This window comes from Mustela erminea, chromosome 16, assembly GCF_009829155.1.
Source record: "Mustela erminea isolate mMusErm1 chromosome 16, mMusErm1.Pri, whole genome shotgun sequence".
NCBI lineage: Eukaryota > Metazoa > Chordata > Mammalia > Carnivora > Mustelidae > Mustela > Mustela erminea.
Genome location: NC_045629.1, coordinates 76,355,793 through 76,370,738, shown reverse-complemented (window position 1 = coordinate 76,370,738; position 14,946 = coordinate 76,355,793). Strand labels below are relative to the sequence as shown.

The following is a 14,946-nucleotide window of genomic DNA, read 5'->3' as shown; positions in this document are numbered from 1 at the left end:
CACACAAACATTTGTTAAATGGGAGAAAGAAGGAAGGAAGGAAGGAAGGAACAAACCTGGTGTAATGAAAGAGTCTAAAAGGACCTGGACTTAGCTCTGTGAAATCCTGGGCAACTTACTTACTTTGTGGGCTTATAACTTAGGGGTTACTGATGCTCGCTGGGCAGGGTGCTGTGGTAAGTAGAGATAAGGAATGTAGAGCTTCTAGCCCAGTCCCAGGAACAGAGCCCGGGCTCAATAATTAATACATATTACTGCCCGTGTTGTCAAGTACATTTCTTTGGATAAAAGGGGGCAATCTATGTTTGTCTTTGTCTTAGAAGTATGACTCTCTGTATTTGGTTTTGTGAAAATGTATATTCTCCAAAAATTTTTAGCATATGGGGTTAAAACTGAGTTTCTCTATGAGTTAACAAGGTTTGAACAAAACAAGAACTTACTTAATTGAGCGACTTTTGTCTTTTAAGATTTATTTATCTGGGAGAGAGAGTGTGCATATGAGCAGGGAGAGGGGCAGAGGGAGAGGGAGAGAATCCTGAAGCAGACTCCCTGCCGAGTGCAGAGCCCGACTCAAAGCTTGATCCCAAGACCCTGAGATCAAGCCCTGAGTGGAAATCAAGAGTCAGACGCTTAATTGACTGAGCCACCCAGATGCCCCAAATTGAGCAATTTTTAAAGACTCCTTCTGTGAATACTTGTGACTTCAAATCACAGAAGCCTTTGCTTATTACATAGCTAAAAACTCTGATATTTCATTATTCACAGGACTAGGTCTATCTGCTGGCATGCAATAGTGTCCTTCCAGGGAGGGTCCATAATGCCTTCTAGCAGGTTTGTTAAAGACACGTCTGGCACAGGCGTTCAGGGAGTGCATCCTGGCATTTCTGTTCTCCTACAGCCCTTCCTCCACGGGTAGTGGCAGTCCTCCACGGGCATTCACAGCTCTGTCCCCATGTCATCTGCCTGGCTCCTCATCCCCAGCTGTGTGGCTCTGGACAATTATGCCAGCCCTCCAGGCATCATGCCCCTCATCCACAAAGCGGGAGTAATAATAGGGTCCCCGTGAGCATTGCTAATCCAGCCAACAGCGAGCCATGCTTGGTGCCTCACGAGCACTCAGCACACACCTGGTTTGACGTCTTTTTTTTTTTTTTTTAAGATTTTATTTATTTATTTGACAGAGAGAAATTACAAGTACACTGAGAGGCAGGCAGAGAGAGAGAGAGAGAGAAGGAAGCAGGCTCCCTGCTGAGCAGAGAGCCCGATGCGGGACTCGATCCCAGGACCCTGAGATCGTGACCTGAGCCGAAGGCAGCGGCTTAACCCACTGAGCCACCCAGGCACCCGTGGTTTGACGTCTTTACACAGAAAGAATGGCCAGTGATGAGTATGGATTCCATCCCACCACTCTGATTAGCCTTGGCCAAGGGGCATTCTTGTCCTGAACCTCACTTTGCCTATTGGTAAAATGAGTGAGAGGCGAACCCTAGGTTCATTTGAGCCCTGAGGTCCTCTGCCACAGTGACCCAGAGCCCAGTCCAAGCCCCGACTCGTGCGGAAGGTCAGGAACATACCTGGATCTGACAGAAGCCACGGGCCACCAGCTCATCTAAGATGAAGACCTGGAAGGCCAGCAACAAGCCCGCGTAGTCAGCACTGCACATCTTGCCGGGCGGGAGCCGGAGCTGAAACTGCCCTTGGGTCTGGAGGGTCTGCCACAGCTGGGGCCCTGCACACAAGCCCCGGAGGTCAGCAGACATAGGCAACACACCTGTGGGATGCCTTTCTTTTCTTTGGTTTTTTTTTTTTTTTTTTTCGGTGAAATCACCCTTCTTCATCTAGCTTAGAACACACAAGCACTACCACCTTGCACTATCGTCCTCAGAGTCTAAGCACTTCCTAGCATGATGGCTCTGAAATTATTTAGCATCCTCATGGCGTGCTCAGTCCTGCCTCAGCTTCTAAAGCACACTGCTCTACATTTTGGGGCTCCAGGCAGGACATTCTTCTTAGAAAGTCTTCCATGTTATCTTGCATTCAAAACAGGGCTGCTACATAGGATTTTGCCAGTTAAGATGGAACACCATGGATTATATGAAAGGCATACTCTAAGATTGTTCAGTGCACAACCTATACAGTCATACACAATGGCCCTGCATACAACATTAAGGGCTCAGGACCCACTCCTCTCTTCTCCCAAATGCCTTACTCTACATCCAGTATTGATTAGCCTGGTCTTAATTTCAGCTTAGGCCACTTTGTCACCATCAGGGAGATAGACCACTGATTTGTCCAAATCATACTGACCTTTTTCTGGACATTTTTTTTTTAGCAGGGAGAGGGAGAATCTTAAGTAGATGCTATGCCCAGTGCAAAGTCCAATGCAGGGCTTGATCCCACCACCCTGAGCTCAGGACCTGAGCTAGAATCAAAAGTCAGATGTTTAACCATCTGAGCCACCCAGATGCTCTTCTGGATAGCATATTTGTTTTTTTTTTTCTTTTTTCTTTTTTGATCCCAAGCAGCTTTGCTGCTGTCTTCTGACAACCACCCAGAGGCTTGTGACAGCCCCAGGATCTGGGCATCTGTCTCAGACACTCCTCCCAGTGCCCTGGGGGGACCCCGTGCGGGTCCCAGAACCCTCCCCAGCCCGGCTAGACTATGAGTAATCATGGCCAGCCTCAGCCAAGGCGGATGCAGTCAGAGCCCACTAAGGCCTCACAGCCATGTGGGCGCACAAACAGGCTCGCTGGGGGAGCAGGAGAGAAGACCTCTGCTGATATTCCAAGGGCCCAGCCCCACAGCCATCAGAACTGATACCCACCAAGAGGGTCAAGGCCCCAGAGCTCTACCAGGCATTAGCCATGGAGCCCCGGACGGACTCAGGAGAGGGAGAGGTTGGTGAGTCAGCGCTGCTCTCAGAGCCCAGACAAACAGCTCTGAGCTTGTCGACACCACAGGAACCAATATGGCCATCAGAACACCTACTTCCTACTTACAGTCCTGTATCCACGACGTCCCAGGAGAGCCCGAGATGCTGGCAGTTCTTCCAAGAGGAGCAGATTGTTCCAGAGAAGCCCCAAATAAAGCTTAACCCTAGGAGTCTGTGAGGCACATCTGCTCCTTCTAGAACATGCTTCGTGGGGCCCTCTCTCCCCCTCCTGATGCCACCTGGCTTACCATGGAAATGCTACACTAGGGCGGGGAAAATGCAGGTGCTCCACCCTGAGCCCCAAGAGAAAGCTGGGTGCTGGGTGGACACTCACGCTGGCAGGCGTGGGGCTGGGGCGGCTGGGACACCCAGCGCTGCTCCTCAAGGTTACAGACCAGTGGCCCCGGCAGGAAGGCGCTCCGATAGCCCCGGCGGCACAGCAGCCGGCACCGCTGGACGGGGGCTCCTCCTGCGCCCGAGGCTCGCTCACACAGGATCACTCCGCCGGCCACAGCCGGCGTGCTGAACGGCAGCGGGCACTGGGGGCCTGGAAGGAAAGAGGGGCCCCGGTGGGCGCTAGCCGCACAAGGGGGCTCTGACTTCTCCCATTCCCCGGCCCGCTCCGTGCCCTCTCTCCGCCCTCTTTTTGAGCGAGCGCATCCTCTCCGCTTGGACAGACTCCTGAGCGGGAACCACACCCAGGTCTTCCTCTCCAGCTTGGATCCTCCAAGCTCCTTTCCACCTGTCAGTCCATTTGCCACCTGGTTGTCTCCACGTCGAAGGCAGCGCACCAGACCTCCTCACTAGTGGCCAGGTCTGCTCCTGCGTCAGTGTCCCGAGCTCAACATGCACCCCAACCCCCAGCTGTCCCAAGCAAAACACGCAGCAGCCCCCAGATGGTCCCATCCGCTTTCCCCAGAGCCAGGGAGGGCTGCAGACCACCCCTTCCGTCCCCGCTGCGCTCCCTTCGTTTAGGTGTTAGCCACCTGTTCCCAAAATACTACCTCCAGAAGCTTCCACACCTGGCTCCATCCCATCCAAGCCCGCCCACCAGTGGAGATGCTCCCGTGAAGCTGGACACAGGCTCTCAATTGCCCCGAGGGCCTACGGACCTGACCCTCTCTTCTCTCATCCCCTCCAGCCCCTCTGCCTCCGCAGGGCTGTCGCTCCCTGAACACAGCCTGCTTGCGCACCCCGAGGCCTTCCCTTCACCTGCGCAGCTGCCTCGAGGACTCCCTTTATGACCCTGCATCGTGAGCTCAACATCCCCTGCTTTCTAAGTCCTTCCATGGCTCTCCCAGGTGCACGTAGGGAGCTCTCAGGCCTCCTGGGTGGACCTCCACGGGGCCAATCATCCAAAACTTATCACCTGCACACCGGCCTCCCCGCCGCAGGGAGCCAGGGCAGGAAAGAGGGTGCTTCTCCTCTGTTCCCCCCAGAACATAAGCTCTGGGGATATATGTTACATCAGTGGGCGAACAAGTAAATGAAATAACACACACTCTCAGTGACCAATTTCATACATGACCAGAGTTTTAGTTAATTATCTGACTCTCGGGCACAGCCTTGCCGCCTACATGGGTCTGGTCTTCACAGCTGTAATCCACATGTGACTCGAGGGTCCTCGGGGGGCCTCAAAGATGGAGGATGACCCATTCTGACCTCCAGGGTACAGGGGCCTCTCTTTAATACCCACACTGGCGTCGGGTGGAGGTTTTGCAGTAATCAGCCGTGGGCTTGCTGAGTTGGTTCTCACCAAGTGCCACGCGTCTGTGGGGACGGGGAGAGTCAGCCTGTGGGCTCAGGGGCCAGCCAACAGGGATTTGAATCCCAGCTCAATCGCTTTCTGGCTGAGCACCTTGAGCATGTTAATTAACATCTCTGTGTTTCAGCTTCCTCCTCTGTAAAAATGGCGACAATAAGCAATGATGCTACTTCTTAAGGATGGTGGGAATCGAAATGAATTAAGGCCCATAAAGAGCTCAGAGGAGTTACCGGCACATAATAAATGGTCATTAACATTAGTCATTATTATGGATAACAGCAAGAAACTACTTTACTGCCTGCGATGGAAATTTTAGGACATGAATTAACCCTTTCAGAACAAAGAAGGGGCATTTGGTGCCCCACCAGGCTAAGCTGCCCGTCGCCATATGTGATCGTTAGCCACGAATTTTCGAGTTTGTGAAACTCTGTCATGATCAGTATTTCCCTGCCCCTTACTCAAAATAAGCCCATGAAGTTGGCAGCCCTGGTGTTATCACCCTCCCCTTACAGAGGAAGAAACCGAATGTTGAGGATTTGGAGGGACAGAGCACCTGGGCACGGGTCCTCTGAATCTAAACGCTACCCCGGGAGAAAAGGGCTTCCCCTTACCTGGTGCTGTTCCGAGATGGGAATGCACATCCCCTGCCCCTCACCGCTGTCCTTCCTCTGTGCTCCCCGGGCCCCGTATCTCCTCTTCGGAGCCCTCCACACTGGCAGTTATAATAAATATCTCCAAGGGCCCTGCTCTGTTCTGGGCTCAGGCAGGGGAAAATGGAGGCTCAGAGGAGCTAAGTGACCTGCCCAGGGACACGCAGCTCAGTAACTGTGTGCGGGGGCTGTCCTGAGTGCCTCCCCTGAACCCATTTCATCTTCAAAGCAACTCCGTGGGGGAGGACTATCGTCACCCTCCGGCCACAGGTGAGGACGGCGAAGCACGGGGAGATGAGCCTTTCCGCTCTAAGTCCTGCGGCTGCCAGGAGAGGACCAGGCATGGCCCCCGAGGCTGTGCTCTGAGCCACCAGGCTGAGGAGTTGATAAAGACTATTTGAATGAATCCTAACAATGACTCAAGAAATTGCTACAGTGCTGGGAATCCCTCAGACTGGGAAACTGAGGTCCAGAGAGGTTAAAAGACCAGCCCAAGGTCACCCAGCAAGGGAGTGTAAGAGTTGGCATTCAAGTCAGCCTGCTCCCCACATCTGCTTTTCTCCGCCACACTCTGCAGACACATCAGGAGGAGGAGCCTCGTGGTCCGTGCTGGCTGTCCTGCTTGCTGGCTCTGAGACTGGACAGCCTAATGAACGTCTGTGAGCCCCAGTTTTGTCCTCCATAACATGGGGAGATGGGACCGTTCTATTCATCAGCACTGTTGAGGGGACAAAACTGAACTACGAGATGTGAAAAGCACTTTCAGCGGGTCAATCTCCTGTACACATGAGCCACTGTCTGGAACCTGGCAAGGCCACGTCACATGGGGTCTTCCCAAACCTTACAGGACCTGTGCTCCCAGCCCTGTTCCTGGGGGAGACACATCCGTCTATGTCCTCGGTCCCAGACAGTGAGAGCCACTCTTAGATGACGAGGAAGCTGGGTGCTGACTGTTTCCACCCTGACCAAGGCTGACACCGCACCTCTGTGGGACACAGGACAGGGAGTTCCGCCCATAAATACCCATCGGGCACCTCCTATGTTTCCTGCTTGGTGACAGCTGCTCCCGGCCCCAGAGATGAGCGTGACAGGGTCCTGCCTTGTCCAGCCCTGGACAGAAGAGCACGCCAGAGCTCGGGAGGACAGGCGTGTGGGGAAAGGCGTGGGCACACCACAGGACGGGGAGAGACAAAAGGGAAGGAGCCCTGCAGAGAGAGGGGGCAGCTCTTCCCTCCACCCTGCTTCGGCAGCCTCCCCCTGCCTCCTTCCAAATATAAATACACACTCACGAATCCACAGCAATTCTTTTTATATATACAGCCCTCTAGGCCTAGCAAAACGTCTCCGCCATTCAGAACGTTGTAGACAGACGACAAAATTTTAAAAATAAAGCAATAAACCAATAAGGACAGCAAAAGAAAGGCAGCTGCAATGAAATCAGAATCATAGCGCCGTATTTCTCAATCCCACCAGACTCAGTGCCCCAATTTGCAATAAATATTTTGCAGCATCTTCCTTTACCGTCCTGAAACGGAATTCACACAGAGTCTAACCTACTTGCTCACATACATTTTAAAATGACTATAATATCCTGTGACTTGAGTATACAGGAAAAAATAAAAGGTAAGTCACTGAAAACCAAGTAAATATATTTTAATCTATAATCATGTGTTTTAATATTATATATTTATCTGATAGATATTTTAGTATTTGATACCAAAACAATTTTTTTGAACTAAAACTAGAAATAAATCAACACCTCCACAGATTTCTGAAGCCTCCCGGCTAGGATGGCCCCATCCTCACTGAGATCCTGCATCAGGCCCCCTTCCCCACTCGAGGATGGGGAAACCAAGACCCTGAACCCCAGCAGACTAGCACCCCAGTTCTGAGATACCAGCTCTGGGGATCCCTGCCCAGACCCTCCTGGACTTCAGCTGCAGGGCTGAGCACTCTTAGGAAGTAGACACAAGTTTTGGCATCATGAGAATCCACTGCCTCCGCATCCCCCAGCCCCTCGCCATCGCCCCCCCCGCCCCGACTCCCCTGGCGCCTGGGAGTCCTCCCCAGCTTGCGAGAAGGAAGAGATGAGCAGCAGCTCCCCCCCGCCAGCCCCCCGCTCCCCGCAGCCCAGCGAGCATCTCCCAGGGTCACAGCTTACTCTCACAGGCCGGCTGGCTCCCGGCCACACGGGTCCCAGGCACCTCCTCTCCGCCGTCCAGGACACACCAGCAGATGCCTTGGGCCGGGTCACACTGCACGGGGGAGAATCCTCCGTCCCCTGCCCTGCAGGCTGGGGCAGGGCCTGAGCTGGCTCCCCTGGATGGGACCCCACTCGGGAGTACTTCACAGAGGCTCGGGCCTGGACACAAAGACAAGCTCAGTGGGCCCCTGACCCCCATGGCTGCCACCCACCGCCACCTGCCGCCAGCCACCTGCTGGGCCCTCCAGGGTCTGGGGCTGTCTTCTCGCTCTGGGGCTAGCCTGGGATAGGGCAAAGACTGGGCCTTGGTCAGGTCGTACTCCCCCTACACACACACACACACATACACACATACACACACACGTGCCCGTACACACACATGTGCACGCACACACACGCACACATACTGCTGTCACAGAACGTGGCATCTTTCAGGAGATTGAACAAGTAGGGGAGGGAATTACAGCGCAGAGTGAAAAGGGGAGGGGGACAATGTGCAGCGTCGTCCGGGAGCCCGCTGAAATCACTGCCGTCCGCCCTGGAAGGGAGGCCAGTCCGGAAGGACTGATGCATGGTCTGAGTAGGAATTAGCCGGGGAGGGCACAAGGGCAGGTGGCTGAACCAGAGCACGTGAAGACCCAGGGGGAAGAGAGCATCCTCTTTCTTGAAAAGTCTGACTACAGTTTATAACACCCAGTCCTTAGAGCAGAAAATGCAGCAAAGGAGAGAAGCAGAGGGAGGTGTAAGATCCACACGCTGCCCCCCACCCCAGGGCCGATGAGTCACGGTGTGGCGCTTGGGCCCTGAGGACCCCGGGGAGGCAGAGAAGGGACATCAGCCCCTTTGCACTTTGGGGACATCATCTTGACTTTACCATGGAGAGCAGACGGCAGGGCCAGGCTGGAGGCTGAGGGAGCAGGCAGGGGCCGGTGTGGCATCTGCGACACACAGCCAGTGCCCCCAGAAAGCCCCAGAGCCACTGCATCGGGGACCCTGCTGGTCTGCACTTCTTGGTTCCTCCCTGCCAAAGAATCCACTGTGCCTCTTTCACAGAGAGGAACCGGAGGCTTAGCGAGGGGAGAAGCTTCCAGAGCCATGGAACGGGGAGCCAGTGCTCACGGCGGGCAGGGGCAAGAGGAGAGGCAACCACTCACATGGGGCGCTGTTGTTCCTGCTGGGAGGCATGACCACCCCTGAGGCTGGGTCCACACACCAGCGGCCGGCCTCCAACTCCTGCAGCCTGGCAAACTCTCCTGTCTGAGACAAAGCCAAGGGCATGTCACCCCAGGGAAGATGCTACTGCAGTCCACAGGTCAGCAGGCAGACATCCAGAATGTTCCTTTCAAAACTACGGTGATGGTTTCTCCAAAAAGAGAGGCAGACGCCATGGGCTACAGACCCTTGATGTACGTTCTTGGAATTGATGGTTACAATAATCCCATGAGGCCAGGCCCACAGTTCTCTTCTTTTAGGGTGGGAAAAGCTGAGCCTCAGAGATGTGAAGGGTCAGAGCAACACCCCATAGGCAGAGAATGGCAGAGCTAGGCTGGGTCTAAACCTGTCCGGCCCCAAAGCCCAGCCACTATCCTGCTCCTAGCTCCCCAGCCCAGTGCCAGAAGTGATTTTCCACAAGCACCCCTAGGAGAAAAGAAGTCTGCAACATCTGTAAGAGAGAATGAAGAAATCAGTAGAAGGCAGCTACCCAGACTGTATCTGGCTGGGCCCTTCTCTCCCAGACTGTCCTGGGACCAGCTGGGGAACACTGAGCAAGGCCCTTCGATCTGCTGGGCCTCAGTTTCCCCACTAAAGGGTAAAGGAGGTAGGACTAGTCTGATGCCTGCACGCACTCCTTCTAGGAGCTTTGATGATAGACGTTGTCCTGTCTCCTGCATCTGGCACAGAAAAGCATGAGAACCAGCAGGTGCACTGCAGAAAACCAGCCGCCCGCAGCCTCCTGGCTGCCACCGAGGGCTTTCTGGGCTTCTGCTCACCACTCCTTATTTCATACTCTGCTGTGCTTGGTTCACAGGCAAGAAATGGCGGTAAGAGCACCTGACAGTAACAGGGAGCATAATCATGAGGACCACTCCGTGCCAATCCGCACCACCCCCCATGCCCAGAGTGTCACGCAGTCCCTAGGAGGCAGGGACCCTCCTGCCCCCTTTCTACAGAGAGGTCAGGCGTATGCCCCTGGTTACATAGCTTGGAAACTATACAGGTAAGATTCAAATGCAAGGAAAACTTTGAAAACATTTTACAGGAGAAAGGCTTAAAATTGAGAACATTCTGGTCACTAATTGAACGTCTCCGAGGGAGCTAGGTCAAAGACCCAGCCATCCAGTTGGGGCAGTGGAAGGCTTGAGTCCTGTTCCTGGCCCCTGGGGCCTAAACGGGAGGCGGGCTGAGAAACCACTCCTTCAGGGCTGGCTCAGGATTGCTCTTCCTTCAGACAGAAGCTGTGGCTTCTACCTCTCCTTATCCATGGGTGGAACCCAGGATGGTGGAAGAGACTTCTGTCTCAGCCAGAGGGGGCTGTAAGCCAAGATAAAAAGCTAAAGAGGCTAATTTCTCTGTAAACTCAGTAGTAACTGGGATCCACGTCCACAGCCCAAAAAGCAACAATAATAAAGAAGAAGAAGGAAGCTTTGGGGTGCCTGGATGACTCAGTTGGTGAAGTGACGACCTTTGGCTCAGATCTAGATCCTGGAGTCCCAAGATCGAGGCTCCCTGCTCAGCAGAGTCTGCTTCTTCCTCGGCCCATCTCCCCTCTCCTCTCTCTCTCTCTCAAATGAATGAATAAAACCTTAAAGACATAAAACCCTTAAAAAATAATAAGGAAGCTTCTGTTCAGGGATTTGTAGTCTAACTTCTACATGGCTGACTTCCTCTGGCTTCCAGAAACCAGCGGGGGCTGAGCAGAGACTGCCAACACTCAGCAAGTAAGGGATTAAAACTCCCGTGAGAATCCTTTCTTTGGGGTTTTGTATCAGTTCCTGCAATCATCCAACAATCTGAGAAAGGTACTATTATAATGTCTTCCCTTTATAATAAGAAACAGATATGAGATGGGCATAGCAATGTGGCCAGGATGACTTTGGGAAAGGCACAGGAGCAAGTATGTAAGTGTAGATTATTTTGCAGTTTTCGTGGAAGGTATTTCCCTGGGGCCTCAAAACAGTCCTCGCACTAGGTAAGATAAAAACGTGGCCCAATCTCGGGGTCAAATAAAGCAAACTAAGACACAGAGAAGGTAAGCAAATTGCCCCAAGTCACCCAGCCAGGGTCTGCCAGGGTGAAGACGAAAGCCCAGGCCTCGAACTACCTGTGAGTTGTTTTTGGTTTTGTTTTTCTTGTGTTTTTGTTTTTGTCTTTGTTTTTCCCTTGTTTTAAAGAATAGATATTCTCTGTTACTATCACTATGTTACGTTCATCACCATACGGTACATGGTTAGTTTTTGATGTCACGTGACTACCTATGAGTTTTTAACTAAAACAAATTGATTGAAAACTAGAAAAACCATCCTCAGCGTGTGGGAGAAAGCTCTGGCTCCCATCTCAAACCCTCCTAGGCCTTCAGAGCCTTACCTCTAGGCAGGTTGGGATGAAGAGGTCTTCTGGAGATGGGTTTCCCTGGGATGCAGCCCGTTTCCAGCTGGAAAGCAGCCCAGTGGCTCGAGATGTCTCACAGGCCGTGGGGCCTGAGGGAGAGAGACCGTGAAACTCCTAACTGACTGGCCGTGGGTGCAGGGGGAAAGCAGGGAGCCCAGGCAGTCCCTCCATTGGGGTAGATGGAGAGACCCTGCGCAGATATCTGGAAGCTCAGAGGAGAAGCAGGCCATGGCTGAAGGACAGAGACCCATGGGGGAAGAGGGGTGTATCATCCTTGAATGTGATGTGGGCCTTGATGACATGGGTCTGAGCCCCAGCGGGGAGGCTGGCCTCTCGGGCAGCTGTGGGTCGGTTGTCAGACTGTGAGATGCAGAAGCCGATGAACGTGTCCTGGGAGCAGGTGGGAAGAAGGGGACTCCAGGCTCTTTCTCCGTGGTCGGTGACTATCCCCTCCTAGGAAGCTAGGTGCCCAGATCAGCAGGGCCAAGATCACAAGAATCTTCCAGTTCTGGGGATGTGGGAAAATGTGGCCTGGCTGCCCTTGGGGGCTGGTCTGAGGGCACTCGGGGGCTGATCCAGGAGCATCCCTAGGCTGGGTAACAATAGCTGTCACCGCTGGGCTAGAGTTCCCACCACCAGGATTGGGAGAGAGCTCCTCGAGCTTCACTTACACTGGGGGACCTGTGGGGAGCGGGCAGTCAGCGAGGCAGGGACGTACTCTCCCTTCCCATCCACACACCAGCAGTACCCTAGGAAAGAGTCAGGACTCAGAAGTTTAGGAAGTGCGTCAGGGGGGTATGTGCCCCCAAACAACTTTCCTTCTGTGCATTCACAGAAGTACCAGCAAGCCCCACGTCTAAGCCCCCTGCCCCCCGTCCACGATCGCACACCCCAATCCCTCCCGCAAGGACTCACTGGACCTTCCAGCTGGTAGGTCCCAACTCCCATCGAACAGTCGGGAAAACCAAAGTCAGAGACACTAAGGGATTTGCCACCCACTGCCAAAGAGGGGCCTCAGCACACTGATCCCAGCACAAAGTCTTTTGCTCTCAAGGACAAAGTGGGGTGTCACTGCACCACCACCAACCCCCGGCCCAGGGTGCGCATCCCCACTCACCGGTCCCGGCGTGGCACTGCACAGGCTCCCAGCCTCCCCACACATCGCACTGGGGCACGTAGGGGCCGGGCCGCAGCAGGGCGGCTGCGCGTGTGGACTCCCCCGGGACAAAGTCGCGTCTCTGATAGAAGTCGAGGGCTGCGGTAGGGAGAGAGGGGAGCCGCAGCGTGAGCCTCCAACCTGGAAGGGCCTCGCCACGTGGGCTCTGGCAGTGACAACAGCCATGAAGCCATAGGGTCTTATCTAGGGCAGCCCAGCGGGCAGTGCTCGGCCTCCCCCTGGAGCACATCTCCCGACTTGCTCCTCTCAGAGAGGGGCTCACGGCTCCCTAGGGGAGACACCAGCAGCCCACGGTCAGGACCCTTTGAGGATACCAAGACCCTAGACAGTGGGTCTGATGAGCTTCTGCCCGAATCCTGGCACAGCACCTCTCAGTTCTCATGAGCGATCTTAGTGGGCAAGAGCGAGCTCCCTAAGCTCCCTGAACCACAGTCTTCCCACCCGTGAAACGGCTCTAATACCTCCCCGACAGGGTCAGTGTGACATTTATGTCTAAAGATCCTGAGCAACAAGCTCGTGCCAAGCACAGCTGGGTAAAAGGACTCCCGCGTCCCTCCCTACCCAGGCCCGAGAACACGGTGACCACGTGTTGTTGGCCAAAGACACTCTGTGACCCTCATCTCTTGTGGTCCTAGGTCTGCCACCAGACCCTGCAGGATGTGGAGGTCTACACACAAGCGGCTTCCTCGCCTCTGCGAGATTAGAAACACCTCCTCTCATCTTGAAGGATTCGAGAGAAATGAGCACCCCTGGTCCTTCTCCATGGACCCTTCCTCTTTTCACCACCGCCCCAGACAGGCAAAGTCAGAGCGCGCTGCTAGGTGGAGGGCAATTTCCTTAACTTCACTTCTGAAGAAAATGCCATGGTGCCATTCAATGACTAAATCCCAGGAAGTGCTTCTCCCCTTCCTCTCCAGTCCGTCCCTAACCAGTGTTCACAACCACGCGAGCATCAGTCCCACATAACCCTCTGATGACATCAAACCTTGTCCAGGGACGAAATGGAAAACAACTGGTTTCTTGCCGAAAGCAGAAGTCCCTATTTCCCTGAGGAACAGAGAAAAGAAGTGTCTGAACTTGGGGGGGGGGGGGTGGGGAGGGACGGAGGAGAAATAAAGTGGGAACAAAAGAAGCAAGAAGGATGGTTTAGCAACACTGCCTGCGCTTCCTCTATCTGTCAGGCACTGTGCCAGGCCCCACGACAGAAAGATGACCAGTACGTGGTGCCTCGTGCTCCGAAAGAGACCACGGGCATGGCAGCGAGGCAGGAAACAAAGATGGTGCTTGGAAGATTCTCACTGGGGTTTGGACACCTGAGCCCCCATCCCCAGGTGGCAGCAGCAGACATCCCTGAGGGGGAAAGCAGGGAGGCCCTGGCCTGCAGGGCTGGGGCAGTGGGGAGGGGGCTCTCGTCTTGGCACGGATGTTGTCAGGGGCAACGCCGCATTGCTTTGTGTGACCGCAGCCCAGAGAAGCCCGGAGAGGGAAGCCACTGAGATCATCTGTCAAGGAGCGGGGAGCTCGGGATGCTTGCAGTAGAGCAATTGTTTGCCCGGCCCAATTGGTGTGGGGTCAGTGAGAGGCCCGGGAGAGCGCTCGGACCCTCCTGCCCCAGAGGCTTCAGGTGGTGGAGGAAGACCAGGGGCTCTGGAATGTGACAGCCCCAGGCTCTGGGCACCAGGGATCAGTGCAGCAGGGGACAGAGGCTCGGGGGCCCAAACCATGCAGGCTCTGCTAGCTATTCGCTGGGTTAATGTGGGCATGTGCCTGAACCCCACTCTCTGCGTCTGAAAGGAATCACAGATGGTGAGCTCAGCACTGATCGCATGGAACTCCTTTTTCCGCACAGAAGTAGAGGGAAGCTTCAGAACAGACCATGAGCATTTCGGCCCAGGTCCCCTCACATTCTAGCAAAAACGTGGCTGCGTGGTGGACTTCGGGCACCATCCGCGGTACAAGATGTGGAGACCTGCCCCCAAGTGGCTGTGCTGGTGGATTCGGGAATATATTGGAGAGGTGTACATCATTCCAGCTTTGATTGGCACACAAAACCACTTTGTCTTTTCAGGGACCCACCAGCCTGGGAAAACCCAGGCCACAAAGTGTGAGCTAAGTCAAGCCCTTGCCTTCCCAACGAGCCGGAACAAGAAGCCAGAAGTACACGGAACTCACTAGACTGAGCTGCCAGACGAATGGCGTAATCGCCCCCGCTCAGAAACTTCTCTGAGAAGGTCTCCCGTGGTGGAGAGAGTTGAGGAAGAGAGAGCTCCTCGTTGGTCAGCCAGATGCCTTTGGCCGCTAGGAAACTCTCTCCCAGAGGGAGCCAAGAACTGTTGGAAGCCAAGACGATCTCTTCTGTTTCCTTAATAAACTTCAGAACACGAAGCTTCACCGTCTCGCAAGAGCCAGGACCTGGGGGAGTAAAGAGATCATGGCTGGACACTTGGACCCCTCTGAGATGCGTGTGCATATACATATGCACGCGTGTCTGCCACGGCTGTTTCCTTCACCCAGCTCTTTTTACAGCCTGGAATGTTCCTTCTGTTTCATTTCTACAATTGCATTCACTCACCATTTACAGAGGACCTGCTGTGTAAGAAGTTGAGTAAA

General features: G+C 54.2%; 1 protein-coding gene across 1 annotated transcript in view; it reads right to left on the bottom strand.

Moving 5' to 3' along the window:
• TG (thyroglobulin) overlaps positions 1-14,946 on the bottom strand; it is a 235,825-nt gene that overhangs the window by 197,829 nt on the left and 23,050 nt on the right. The window contains exons 11-18 of the mRNA XM_032316132.1: positions 14,509-14,748; positions 12,277-12,414; positions 11,831-11,908; positions 11,136-11,248; positions 8,705-8,807; positions 7,509-7,709; positions 3,267-3,479; positions 1,575-1,729 (exon numbers count right to left, since the gene is read on the bottom strand). Of these exons, the coding sequence (XP_032172023.1) occupies positions 1,575-1,729; positions 3,267-3,479; positions 7,509-7,709; positions 8,705-8,807; positions 11,136-11,248; positions 11,831-11,908; positions 12,277-12,414; positions 14,509-14,748 (1,241 nt within the window). The remainder of the gene's footprint in view (positions 1-1,574; positions 1,730-3,266; positions 3,480-7,508; positions 7,710-8,704; positions 8,808-11,135; positions 11,249-11,830; positions 11,909-12,276; positions 12,415-14,508; positions 14,749-14,946) is intronic.